This window comes from Mytilus californianus, unplaced genomic scaffold (assembly GCF_021869535.1).
Source record: "Mytilus californianus isolate M0D057914Y unplaced genomic scaffold, xbMytCali1.0.p SCAF_2, whole genome shotgun sequence".
NCBI classification, from domain to species: domain Eukaryota; kingdom Metazoa; phylum Mollusca; class Bivalvia; order Mytilida; family Mytilidae; genus Mytilus; species Mytilus californianus.
Window position 1 is genome coordinate 111,051,660 of NW_026262668.1, and position 15,000 is coordinate 111,066,659.

Below are 15,000 nucleotides of genomic sequence, written 5' to 3' on the forward strand. Positions count from 1 at the left end.
AGATATATGAAATTATTAAATCCAAAAAAATTGACCCTGTATACAAGGTTGACGAATTTTTGAAAAAGAAAAGACATGAAGTACTAAGATTCCCACCTTATCACTGCGAGTTTAACCCTATAGAACTTATTTGGGGAAATTTAAAGGGATTTATTGGTCGGGTAAACTCTACTTTTAAACTAAATGATGTGAAATCACTTATTCAAAAAGGGTTTGAACAGATCAATAGCACAACATGGTTAAATTCATGCAATCATATAAAAAACAACATTAAACCAAGATATTGGCTAAAGGATGCTATACAGGATGAAATTCCAAAATATATTATTCATATTGAATCAGACATTGAAAGTGAAAGTGAGAAGTGATGGAGATGAGACTGAAGATTATGAATGGCCTTAATAATAAATTTCATGTGAGTACTTTGTGTTTGCTTTTCCTAATTTTAATCTAAATTAGTAGATAAAACTTTTCATAGACATATAAAGGTATAAATACCAAAAAAATATGCTTTATATTATTCATTTTCACAAAATTTCATTTCTAAACTGAATTTTGTATAAAACTACTTTGTAGTTTTTAAAAATGTAATACTAGTAATGTCCAGTGGAAAATATTACTAAGGTTACTCATAGAAATTGAAAATACAAAATCATGTATACAGAAAGTTCAGTAATCACATGACATAGAACTTAAATGAAGTCCAAGATTGTTGCTGGTCAGAGTTATTTAAATGAGAAAAGTCACATAGTACAATGAAACAGGTTTAAAGCACATGTCTAATGTGTATGTTTTGAATGGAAGGCTGTTACACTATTCATACTTACTCCATCAAGTATTTTATATAAAAAAAAAATAGAAGTAACATAGAGACCTAATGGGTAACTTTTTTAAATGGCCCAAAATTATGATATTCATAGTCAAAAGTTCGTATATATCATACATTAACATACATCAAGAAAAAAAAAACTTATTTGTAAAATGAATTTTTAAGAATTATTTTCTGAAGATTTATAGAAGTAAAACAGACTATACTGATTGATACTTTAGTCTGGGAAAACATGATTTATTTATTGGTTGTAATTGACTTTGAAAGCTTTCCAGAACTTTTATATAAGTGCTTTGTGTCTTGTTTTTATGTTATTTGGTTTATTTGTGCTTTGTACTGATTTATTGAGTTTAGCCATTTGAAACTGATTTTTATACGGCCGCAAAAAATTTTTGCGGTTGTATATTGGTATGACGTTGGCGTCGTCGTCCGAAGACACATCGGTTTTCGCACAATAACTTTAGTTTAAGTGAATGGATCTCTATGAAATTTTACCATAAGGTTCAATACCACAAAAGGAAGGTTGGGATTGATTAAGAGGGTTATGGTACCAACAGTTCAGGAATTAGGGGCCAAAAAGAAGCATTTTTGTAACTTCCAGACAATAACTTGTGTTTAAGTGTATGGATCTCTCTGAAATTGTACCACAAGTTTCCATACCACAAAGGGATGGTTAGGATTGGCTTTGGGGGTTATGGCTCAAACCGTTTAGGAATTAGGGGCAAAAAGGGGGAAAAAAACAAGGGTTTCCTGGTTAATGGACAATTTAAAAGCAGTGTAAGGGAGGTAATCCCAAAACAAAATTGTACAATGTTGGATAACCTCCCTTACGCTGCTTTTAAATTATCTATTTAATTAACCCTTACCATGCTGAGCCCGTCATATGACGGGATTACCCAAACCACCGTTATTTGGCTCCAATGGCTCTCCATACTTTTAGAGGTCAACTTTATGATACTTATTTCGAAATCAATGCATGTTCCCTCAACCTGAGGCTATCTATTGTCATGTTTCTCATGTTTAAGTTGCATTTTGAGCTCAATACGAACTTGGAAAGTTGTAATCGGATATAACTGGTTTTTTTGGAGGGGTGGGCTTCACTTCTGTGTCTTCCACAGGAAGTTCAGAGGCCTAAAACTTTCAAAAATAGTGTAAACCCGCAATCTTCTGATCATATTTATTATTGAAATACGCAGAGGAAACGACTACTTCCGGTTTCAGGTCCAGTTGAAGTCCAAAATCGGAAAAAATCGTGAAATTCCGTATTTTTGGTCCTAATGACCTTCTTTAGACTGGTGTTCCCAGATCATTTTCACTCCAACCTAAGAACTGTTGGGGTTAATGTGTTGACTGGGGTGCGCACTGTACATGCAGACTACAGCTGGATCAGCATCCCTCGGTCTTTGGGGTCAAGAAATACGACGAAAAATCGTCAAAAATGACGCGTTTTGCACCTGATGACAACTTACCCACCCGCGCCCCGTGATCCCCTACCTTAGGTTTAAAGGAATCAACATGCTTCGGGACAGCAGCAGGGTAAAGCTCATTTGCATATAATTTGCATATTTTTGCAAATAAACGAAAATTATACATTTTCTGAAAACAATTCAGCATGGTAATTGTTAAAGACTTTTATGAGGTATTTAAAATTGGTAATTATGGTTGCAAACTCCATTGGAAATTTAAATTGAGATTATGACCATATCTTGAGTGAAAGAATTTTTTTTTTCATTTCAGATTTCAGAAATTAGTAGAATTTCTTCAAATATTTTTTCTTTGCCAAAAAAAGGGGGGGGTCGTATCAAGCTGCGCCCAGCGGAGCATTTTATTCTAATTGTTGTAGGCAGTATGGTGACCTATAAGTGCTGATATCTTCATCATTTGAACTTTGTTGGATACTTGTCTCATTGACGATCATACCACATCTCCTTATTTTTACGACAAAAGAGACAATTTCTTGTTTTCTAATGAAAATTTTCATCTTTTTGGTTGGTGATGTTTTTTGGCCCTCCTTACCGTGTGTACAGTTTGCTATGCCAGTTTTCTAGTGACGTCAATAACAACGAACTTAATATTTGAAAAGTTACCACAAAATTCTAGTAAAAAACCTTTAAGAAATTCTTCCTGGAAACTAATAATTTGTTTTTAAGTTTGATTTTGTTAAAGAAATCTTAGAAAAAAGAGGCAGAAGAAACCAAGGGAAAATCAAAATGCCATCTATTGAAGAGAAAGAGACGAAGCCATGACAAACATAACCCACAATAGAAAACTTAAGACTCAGCAACAAATGGGATATCATATCCTTTTAATTATTTCACCAGTGAATGCAATGAATAAGCAGACTATTTGTTTAAAGATTAATATTTCTAAACGGAGAAGTTTTGGTCTGTCCTATGTCTGTTGTCCTTGACCTCATTATCACAGTTCAGCAGCTGCTTTAAAAAAACTAAAGGGTTATTTTATCACCTGATTTTCTCACTTATGATGAGTAATTATCATGAATAACTATATTTGTCAATGGTGTATGTAATCATTGCAAGATCTACATGTCCATTAGACAGTGTTCAGCTGACCTTCACCTCATTTGATTGATCAGTAATCAATCCTATATTTTGTAGTTAAGCTCATTTCTCAGATCTGACAGATACTATTAGCAATAGTTTAACTATATTTTGTATGATGAGTCAGAGTGATTGTATGGTATAGATATCTGTCTGGCAGGGTTCATCTAGAAAGACCTTTTTTCCTGGTTCATTGTCAACATAAAGATTTTGTTTTAGGTCGGTTTCTCATATACAATAAGCTATAGGTCCACAATTTTTATGCCCCTGCCGTAGCTTGTCCGTCTGTACGTACGTACGTACGTCCCAAAATTGGTTTCCGTTCTCTAACTTGAGTTTGCCTCAACCAAATGTTATGAAACTTATACACAATGCTTATTATCACAAAACACAGATCAAGGTTGAATTTTGGTAGCGTCACTTTAACCGTTCTAGAGTTATGCCCCTTTATAAATGGAAAAATTGCAAAATTTTTAGTTTCTGTTCTCTAACTTAAGTTTGCCTCAACCAAATGTTATGAAACTTATACACAATGCTTATTACCACAAAACACAGATCAACTTTGAATTTTGGTGGCGTTTCTTTAACCGTTCTAGAGTTATGCCCCTTTATAAATGGAAAAATTGCAAAATTTTTATTTTCTTCTAAATATCAAGTTATTTTTAAAATTGGAGTTATCTTCCTTTGTCCATGATTATAGTTCAATCAACTACAATCAATGCTTTATACAATGCAATGTTAATTTTGACTTCCACTGATAAAACACAGATCAAGTTGAATTTGGGTAGTGTCACTTTAACCATTATTGAGTTATGCCCCTTTATAAATCGAAAGATTGCAAAATTTTTAGTTTCCATTCTGTAACTTTAGTTTGCCCCAACCAAACATATGAAACCTATACACAATATTCATTACCACAGTTCAAGTACAAATTTTTTGTTTCCGTTTTCTAACTTTAGTTTGCCTCAACCAAATGTTATGAAACTTATACACAATGCTTATTACTACATAATACAGAATAATTACGAAATTTGGTGGCGACACTTTTACCATTCTTGAGTTATGTCCCTTTATAAACATAAAAATTGCTGATTTTTCGTTTCCGTTCTCTAACTTTAGTTTGTCTCACAAATAGAAAAATTGATGAATTTTTAGTTTCTGTTCTCTACTTAAGTTAGCCTCAACCAAATGTTATGAGACTTACACACAATGCTTACCACAAAACTCAGATCAAGTTCAAATTTGGGTAGCGTCACTTTTACCGTTCTTCAGCTATGTCCCGTTATAACTATATGCTATTCAAGCGGGGGCATCATCTGTGTCCACATGTAGACACTATCCACATTTATTTTGTAAATGGAGTGATTGTAATGTATATATGTCCTTTTGGCAGATTTCACTTGACCTTGACCTCATTTTCATTGGTTCTTGGTCAAGGTTATATTTCTCAGATACTACATGTATAAGCAAAAGGTCAACTATATTTGGTATATGGAATAATTGTAAAGTGGAACAAGTTTGTCTGGCAGGGTTCATTCGACCTTGACCTAATTTTCATGGTTCATAAGTCAATAAGTTTTTGTGGTTGGGTTCATTTCTCAGATACTATAAGCACTAGGTTAACTTTATTATGTGTTTGGGATGATTTTAAGGTGTATATACATGTATACATATCCGTCTGGAATAGGGTTCATCTGACCTTGATGAATCATTGTTTTTATGATTCCTTGATTATCATAAAATTTTCTTGGTTAGGTCTGTTTCTAGGATACCCTACACAGTAGGTCAACTATATCTTGTAAATGGAATGACTGTAAGGTGTACATGTTTGTCTGACAGGATTCATCTAACGTTGACCTTATACTCATGGTTCATCAGTCAACCTTAGGTTTTCATGGTTAAATCTGTTTCTCAGAAACTATAAGCAATAGGTCAACTATATGAGATATATATATTAAATCATTGCAAGGTCTACTTGTTTGCAAGATAGGGTTCATCTGTCATTATAATGGATCAGTAATCATTTTTGAATTTTTGTGGTCAAGTTTATTTTTCAGATACTATAAGATTAGTTAGTAAAAGGACAACTACATGTTGTAAATGAAATGATTATAAGGTGCACTTTTTGGTCTGACAGGATTCATGTTACATTGACCTCATTTTCATGGTTCATTAGTCAACCATAATCTTTCGTTGTAAGGTCTGTTTTTCAGAAACTATAAGCGGACTATATTTGGTGTATGAAATGATTGTAAGGTATAGATGTTTGTCTGGCAGTGTTAAGTTGACCTCATTCTCTTGGTTCATTGGTTAACATCACGTTTGCATGGTATGGTCTGTTTATCAAATATCATAGGCAATAGGTTAATTATGTTTTGTAAATGGAATATTTGTAAGGTGTACATATTGGTCTGACAGAGTTCATCTGACATTGACCCCATTTTCATGGTTCATTAGTCAACCTTAAGTTTTCATGGATAAATCTGCTTCACAGATACTATAAGAAATATGTCATCTAAACATGAATGGATGCTTGTAAGGTTAATTTACATGGTTCACTTCACACACGACCTCATTTTCATGGTTCATTAGTGAATGTAAAGTTTTCTTGGTTAGGTGTGTTTTGTCAACTAAAGGATATTTGGTGAATAGAATGATCAGAAGTTGACTTGTACATGTTCTCTGGCAGGGTTTAAATCATTGACCTTGACCATTTTTATGGTTCATTGGTCATTATTAAAATAGTAAGGGCTGTCTGGAAGGATTCTTCTGACCTTGACTTCATTTTTATGGATCACTGATAATTGTTAGTTAATACGATACCTACATCATCAAGCCATAAATTTCAATCATGGTTAGTAAAGCAGGCAAGAAGTTTCAGTGTGTAATCTTGATGTAATGTTGTCTATAAAACTAGCAAATTAAAATATGATTCATGCCAACTTTTAAGACCTTTAAATAAACTTATTAAATTGCAGCAAGATCTTTTAATAATGTCCCTACCCATAGGTATATTGGTTTTGTTGTCAAAAGTTTCATAGACATAGAATAACTAAATATATATATTGCTATCCAGTGATCATCACTTATGGTCATGCATCCTGCTGATACCTATGAATATAATGCTTTCAACAAGGATTGCTAGTTTTTATGCCAAAGGTGGGTGGTTCTCTCAGGCTTCCTCCACCAATAAAAACTGGCCATCACGATAAAGCCAAAAGTGCTGAAAGTGGTGTTAAAAAAATTAATCAATCATTCATATAATGATTTCATTCCAAATCTGTTGGAGATGCACTGATTGATATTGAAGTCTGAGACAACACAGTATACTAAATTACTTGAAATTGGAATTTTGGCTAGCTCTCAGGACTTTGAGTACTCTAAGATTTGTATTTTAATTTATAGAGTGTTTTTTGTGATTAATAGTGCTGATTTAAGGAGTCCAGCCTTAATTGAATTTTATACTCTCTTGTCTTGTGCTGTTAAAACTCTGTCCCAGAGTAGGAGAGGGTTCAGTACAAACATGCTTTGTGTGCCTGTCTCAAGCTAGAAGCCTGTTGTTAGTTGCCATCTGGCTTAATTGTTTGCGTTGAATGTTATTTAAATCAGGTTGTTATTCACCCCTTTTAAATGTTTCCCTTTTTGCGATTCATCCGTTGCGTGGATCATAAATCCATGAAAATGAGGTCAAGGACAACTAACATATATGCCAGATGGAATATGCCTCTGATGAGTAATCAACACTAGACAACAGACAATCATATGTTTATTTGCATAAACACAAATACAATAAATGGTTAAGGCATGTTCCAGCTAACAATAAACATTTTAAAATAAAATAAACAAAGACTCTAAAGAGTCAGAATCATTCACCTGACAAAACTACCCCTTCATACTAGCAGCTAAGGAGAGTTAGACTTCAGATAAAGCTAAAGGTATTGTGATTTTCGAGACAAAATGACATTCCCTCGACTTTGTATCAAAGTACAAATGGTTTCAATTGGTTCACTTGGTTTTTAGAACTTAATGCACACTTCTGCAGGATTTCATGTCACTTCATTTATTCTTGATATTAAAATCAATGTCTAATTTCCCTTTGGTTTTATGGTTAACTTTGACTTTTAATAAAATGCATTTGGCAACAAGTGTAATAAGGATTGTCAAAGGAGCATTTCTTTAAAGTTTGGTTCCAAGAGATTCAACAATTCTTGAAAAGTTTTTAAAAGTCAAAGAAACCAGGATCTAGGATAGCCCAGAGTAGTCAACTTCGTGAAGGAATTGACAACACACGGAAAGGAACAAACTGAAATATAAATGGAGGATGACGGATGTCAAGTGATATTTATAGTTCATATTGTTCTTCATCTAAGGTGAATTAAAAAAAAAAAGCAGCTTGCTAGATGAGAATTGTTGGCGTAACATTTTTCTATTACATTATACATTTATTGTTATTGTTGTAATAAAGGTTATTTTAAAGGAGTTTACACATCAATAGACTCCAAACAAAATGCACTAAAATTATGTCAAGATCAAAAAGCCAAATAACACTTACAGAACTATTACACTTTTGGTTGAAGCTTACCAATGAAATAGGACTTAACACCTGAGAATTAGGAGATAGAGGACCAAATTTTGACACATATCAATTTTAGATATAAATATAAAAAGTTCACATTGGCCTAAAGGTCCAGTTGAAGATAAAATTAACAAAGTAAATAAACATTTTAGTTTGTTCATTTGGTTCTTATTAAGTGAAAAACTAATATGACTAAGACTGAATGTTTTGTCGCACTAAGCATACCCCACTTGTAATTCAAAGTATCTGAAAACAGGAAGTAGGTGTTAGATAGATTCAAAAAGGGCTCACAAGTTACAGCTCATCACTAACAAGCTGCTCACTAAATATGAAGTCATTCTGTTCAGTAATACTTGGAGAAAAGTGTAAATTGTATTTCAGATCATTAAACATTGAAAAATACAAAGCATAGGCAAACAGGAGGTAGAGGATAGACAGATCTGAAAACTGGTAACACTTTACAACTCATGATGATGATGATAGATGGCTGCTTAATGTCCAGCAGCAGGGCCCTCGGTGGCCGAGTGGTCTAAGTAGTTACTACTGTAATCACTAGCCAGTCAACACTGAGGTTGTGAGTTCGAACCCCGCTCGTGCTGGTGCACTTGACTCCAATCTTTATTGACTAGGATTGTCAGTTTCCCTATCGAAGGTCGGTGGTTTTCCACCGGGCACTCCGGCTTCCTTCACCAATAAAAACTGGCCCCCACGAAATAGCCCAAAAGCGGTGCTTAAAATTGGCGTTAAAACACCAAAAATCAAATCAAATCAAGGTCCAGCAGCAAATTAATATGCATATTCCGGATGAGAACATGCTTTGTACTAGACCAATACGCTGAGCCGAATTTTTAATATGCTAGTTCACAAGGTAAGTCTGCAGAAAGACATGTCACCTTACACGGATACATTATCCTGACTCTGAGTCGACCAGTCTTTGCTCTTACTCAATGCTGGTTTACAACTCATCACTGTTAATTACTGTAATAGTATTGGCAAACCGGAAGTAGGTAAGAAACAAACCCGGTCACACTTTACAACTCATTACTGTCAAGTTGCTGGCCAAATATGAAGTTATTCTGTTCAGTAGTACACAAGAAAAGTGTGACAGAAATATTTGTTGGAAGAACAGATAAACTGATGAAAGGACAAGCTGAATGCAATTTAGCCCTCACTCTTTAAGTGGGGCATAATATGGAATATTTTACTGATAAATAAAGTTTATTAAAAACTTATTTTTGAAATATAAACAACAGTAAGGCACAATTACACAGTCAAGACAGTACTTACTTCAAACATAAGTTACAGATAACATATAGATAACAACATGAATTCCATTCACTTAACTGATCTTTCAAACTTTTCATTCATGAGCATCAAGCATTTACAATAATATATATTGCCTCCACACGCCTATACATTTCATGATCCTTTTGTCCATTAATAGTACATCAGTCTGAACCGAAATGAAAACAAATTGCTGGATAGTAAGACCACAATTTTATTTAAATATCAAAATTTTACTACATAATTATTAAGTTTTTAAAGATGTCAGAAAGGGAGATAACTGAAATTTATTTTGTCTGACATTTAGAAAAAAAAATTAATTAAATTGTTGGTTTTTTTTGCCATGATAAATAAATGTATCAATCCAAGTCTTATACAAGAACTATTCAGAATCTGTTTTTTTTTGCAAAAAGAACCTAGAGTTTTGCAAAATTAATAAAATGCTCCGCTGTGGCGCAGCTTGATACGACCGCAGAGGTCGAACCCTGAACAGTTGGGGCAAGTATGGACACAACATTCAAGCTTGATACAGCACTGAATTTGGATTGTAATTAAATATTTGACACAGCATAGGTTTCTGACACAGAATGAAAGTGGTCTAAGAACTTAAAAATTTTTAATTTACCTATTCAAACCATATCATTATTATTTGCTTTTATATATAAATCAGAAATAACCAATTTAAAATGGTAAATTTTAAAGAAAGAAAAGGAAAAAAAAATCCCCCCCCAAATTTTTTGAACCCCCTTATGATTCATCACTCCCAAACTCAATCCCAGCCTTCCCTTTGTGGTATGGTACCTTGCAGTACAATTTCAGAGAGATACATACACTTGAACACAAGTTATTGTCTGGAAACTAGAAAAATGCTTGTTTTTTGGCCCCAAATTCAAACCCAGCTTTCCCTTTGTGATATGGAACCTTGCAGTACAATTTCATAAAGATCCATACACTTACACAAAAGTTATTTTCCTGAAACTAGAAAAATGCTTGTTTTTTTGCCCTTTTATGGCCCCTAATTCCTATAATTTGGAGGGAATTACCCCCAAAATCAATCCCAGCCTTCCCTTTGTGGTATGGTACCTTGCAGTACAATTTCAGAGAGATCCATAAACTTGAACACAAGTTATTGTCTGGAAACTAGAAAAATGCTTATTTTTGGCCCCTTTTTGGCCCCTTATTCCTAAACTTTTTTGGGCAATTACCCCCAAATTCAATTCCAGCTTTCCCTTTGTGATATGGAACCGTGTAGTACAATTTCATAAAGATCCATACACTTACACACAAGTTATTGTCATGAAACTAGAAAAATGCTTGTTTTTTTGCCCCTTTTTGGCCCCTAATTCCTAAAATTTGGAGGCAATTACCCCCAAAATCAATCCCAGCATTTCCTTTGTGATATGGAACCTTGTGGTACAATGTCAGAGAGATCCATACACTTACACACAAGTTATGTCTGGAAGTTACAAAAATGCTTATTTTTGGCCCCTTTTTGGCCCCTAATTCCTTAACTGTTGGTACCATAACCCCCAAAACAATCACCACCTTCCTTTTGTGGTATTGAACCTTATGGTAAAATTTCATTGAGATCCATTCACTTAAACTAAAGTTAGAGTGTGAAAACTAATGTGTCTTCGGACGACGACGCCAACGTCATACCAATATACGACCACAAAAATTTGTTTGCGGTCGTATAAAAATCAGTTGAAAATAAGGGTAAGTTCAAAATCCAACATTAAATGTAAGTTTATTTTATAAGTAGTCACTGTTAATCTCATATAAGCATGAAGACAGTTTCACTGTCTGATGATGTTTAAGTATATATATATATATATATACATTAAGTCTACATTTGGTAAATTGCGGATCAGATTTATATTCACAAATTAAGAAAAAATGGAATATAAATCATTTTTGTTTCCAATAGAATATCTGAAGCCATTTGTATTTCTGGGAGTTGTAATAATAACTTGTCCAAGCGGTGAACATGGCCTGCGACATCTCCATGAGCACTGTCAGTAAAACTTTTTAACACTTCAACATATTGGTCATGAATTCTGGCAACAATTTCATTTCTTTTCCCATCACCTGGAAAAAAATCATAATTGTTTACATGAATTAAACATAATAAATGAATACATGTACTGCATTTGAAAATATGTCATGTTGTCATAATTGTTTAAAATTAGCACTGCTTATAAAATTACTAACCTTTGTGAGCATGATAACAAGCCCCATGCCCCACATTGTCACTGAGCAAACAAAATCTCACCAGATTCCTAAGTTCAAAGACTCATAACTCCTAAAATGAATTGCTTCGCCGAGCGCAGCTGGATACCACCGCAGAGGTCCAACCCTGAACAGTTGGGGCAAAAACGGACACAATATTCACGCTTGATACAGGTCTGAATTTGGATTGTAATTAAATATTTGACACATAATAGGTTTCTGACACAGAATAACTATAGTCAAAGAACTTAGAATTGGTTATATGATTTGAATTTATATTCAATTTTTTGCTTTTGTGCAATACACTATGGGTTATAGTCCTAACAGTTTAGGAATTAGGGGCCAAAAAGGGGCCCAAATAAGCCCTTTTATAGCATAGCTAGCTATATGATAGTTTTTCTCATTATTGAAGGCAAAGACCTATAGTTGCTTACATCAATGGTCTTTGATCTCTTTAAGATAGTTGTCTCATTGGCAATCATATCACATCTCCTTATTTTCATATCCAAGCAAATTTAATTTTAAGTTCCGTAACTTTACTACAATTAACCTAATGCAGTTTGTGCAAATCAATAACTTTAAGTTTGTGATGTCCAATGTATTCTTTTGATCACAGCAAGCACCAATAAGTTCCCAAACACATGAAACACATCAACTTTTGCAATTTAGTATTTTATAAAGACGTTCATTCCAATGGCTTAAAAGATTCCTAGGTATACAGTTCAATTTTAATGTACATTTCTTACTGAATTCAAGGGCAAAATCTCTTGATTAAAAATAGAGCCTTCAGCTGTTGTTATTGTTCATGGTAATGACTTTCAAAGGCCTTTAAGGTATTTTATCATATCATTTGGAAATGATATTTAAGAATTTTCAATTTTCATAGGGAATAACTTCTTTTTCATTGGCCTTTATTACATCATTTTTTTTAACGATATAAGCTGCCATATTATGATTTGAGTTTGAACTGTATTCTATGTTTATAAGTTTTTCTTCCAAAAACATCAAAGCTATAAGTTAAGTTAGTTAACTTAAGTTAACATCATTTATTGTTACAATTAATTTTGCAGAAATTCAAGGGACATTACTTATGAACAATAGCAACAATTATTAGTGTACAGGTCTGTAAACAGTAGGTCTCTGAGGGGGGTTATTTGGGGTCTAAAGCTCAGACTTTAATAGTCAAACTTCAATCGGAATCTCTACGTTTATAGTCTGCACTAGTATTTTAGTTTTCAGAGGGTGCAAACCCCCCTAAACCACCTTACTACAAGTATGGTGAAATTCACACTTGATTGTTTTCATACAATATTGTAAAATATTTGTCTAAAAAATAAGGTCAATTAGGATATGATAAAAAAAATATTTTTTTAGACAGGCATGGGTGGCCTAAGAAGGAAGAAATCTTATACTGAAATATTGTAGAAAAATATATAAAAAGCATTTTTACCTTGTTTGAGTAATAATATGACCTGCAAGCATGCATACTCCTCTTCTTTCAACAGCAATAAATGAAATGTAAACATGATTTTACACATATGTCTGATGAACAAATCCATATTTGAACTAATAATGTCAGTCCCCAAGTTCTTTTTGAATAATTTTTTCAAACAAATTTTCACATTTCTCAACTTTTGTTGATGAAATACATCAAAGGTAGCGGACATCTCAACTTTCCTTAAAACTGGCTGAGCTGATGTTAATAGGATAATCATCTTGTGCCATTTTTCTGTTAGAAGCTCAGAATATACTTCAGTAGGTACTTCACCGTAAAAGGGAAGATGTTTTGTCCACGTAACTAAATTGGTTACAAAATTGTCCCCTACATCACACATGTTTTTCATGACTTTATCAGCAGAGTCATTAATCATGCTGATATCAAACTCCACCTTTAAGTATTTTAAGCAATTGAGGATTTCAGACAATCTGTTATCGGTTTGTCCTATGAAACTTTGTAAGTTTCCTGTACTTTGGAACCAGGGTGATAGCTTTTGAATGATTGAATTTTGTTTGTCATTTTCATGGCTTTCTTTAGTGATTTCACTCCCTTCCTCCTCAACTGTGGCAGTATGGTCATCTGAAACTTTAATATCACTCTCATCATATTGAGGCGAGACACTGAAACTTTTAGATGTATTAAAATCCAAGCTATTCTGGTCACTTATTTTGCCTGTACAATCAGAGATTCCTTCCTTTTCTAATAAACTTGAGTCTGAGATCAAATGACTTGATAAATCTACTCCAATCAGGAAACAACACTCAGAATCTTTCTTTTCATCACCACCAAACTGACTATGACTTTTTTCAGACTTGCCTATTGTACCTGTTTCTGTCTTCTTGGTTGCTGCTCTACATTCAACATTATGCTTTCTATAAGAAGTACACTTTTTATCAGAAACATACTCTGTTAAATCTACATCAGATTGGGAATATGTTTTGTTGGTGTTCACCCAGAGACTTGTAGGATCATATGCAATATCCCTATTTCCTGGAATTTTTGTTAAATCAAGGCCAATTTCACGATGATGTTTAGAAGAACGTCCTGGCAGTTGTGAGATATTTTGATGATACTTAGAAGTCTTCCCTCTATTAAACATGTTAAGATGGTCTTCTGTAAGTGGAAAATTGGCATTTTCCCATGAACTTCTTGATTGACCACAATGATGTAAATTGGTACTATCATTGTTTTTATTGGTATTAATTTGGTGCATCCAAGGAGGTGGCTGTCTCAAATTAATTTCATTCTGTTTGTACCCTTCATCATCTTCTTTACATAAGGAAAAAGTAGGTTTTGCAATATTGTGAGGTCTGTGAAAGTCTTCAAATGATAAGTCATGGTCAGTCACAGGAGACTTTAAACTTGAGCTATCTTCCCCATGGTCAACAATTAAATATTTAGGACTTTTTGTGCTGTGATCATAGTACACACTTGAATCCTTCTTAACAGCATTTTCCTGATGTTTTGTGATTGAAGTGGCTCTGGGAGGATCTGTTAAGTTTTTATTCAAACCAAACATTCCCGGAGAGCAGGAAGTAAAAGAAGTAATATCAGAATTAACTGAACTGTTATACTCCAGTTTTTCATTACCATAAGTAGACTTTGAATCATAAGCTTTCTCATCTTGTGGAATACACTGAACCATGTTTTCAAGGATTCGCAACTGATCTTGCTGACAACCTGTATTAGTTGACAACTCATGTGGAGAATTGAGTATTTTGCATATGTATTTATTTTTTGAGGCAGTCAAATGTTGTTGTTTCCTAGACCATTCATTTCCATATTCACCTCTATTGTCTTGTTTTTTTCCTAATGATTTGTCCTTTCTGTCAGCATGATGAAAAAAACATGATTCAACAATATTTTCTACCATTTTTGGTGCCTGATCTTCAATTAATTTAACTTTTCCAACTTCCTCTTTGTACAAAGACATCATATCTTGTTTTTTCTTGTACTTCTTGTATTTAACCTAAAGTAAAAATATTAATTTTTAAAATTTTATACAGTAAATTTAGAAATATTT

The 15,000-nt window shown here is 33.5% G+C and overlaps 1 protein-coding gene across 7 annotated transcripts in view; it reads right to left on the reverse strand.

The window, feature by feature from the left end:
* LOC127728572 (uncharacterized) overlaps nt 1-15,000 on the reverse strand; it is an 879,051-nt gene that overhangs the window by 831,646 nt on the left and 32,405 nt on the right. For 6 of the 7 annotated variants that reach the window (XR_007994186.1, XR_007994185.1, XR_007994187.1 and 3 more), the window contains exons 5-6: nt 12,930-14,946; nt 10,796-11,338 (exon numbers count right to left, since the gene is read on the reverse strand). Coding sequence is in view for 1 of the 7 variants with exons in the window: in XM_052236046.1 (XP_052092006.1) it covers nt 11,130-11,338; nt 12,930-14,946 (2,226 nt within the window). In the remaining 6 variants the exon portion in view is untranslated. Of the gene's footprint in view, nt 1-7,143; nt 11,339-12,929; nt 14,947-15,000 lie in introns of those variants that run through there. The other variant, XM_052236046.1, reaches the window with a different exon arrangement.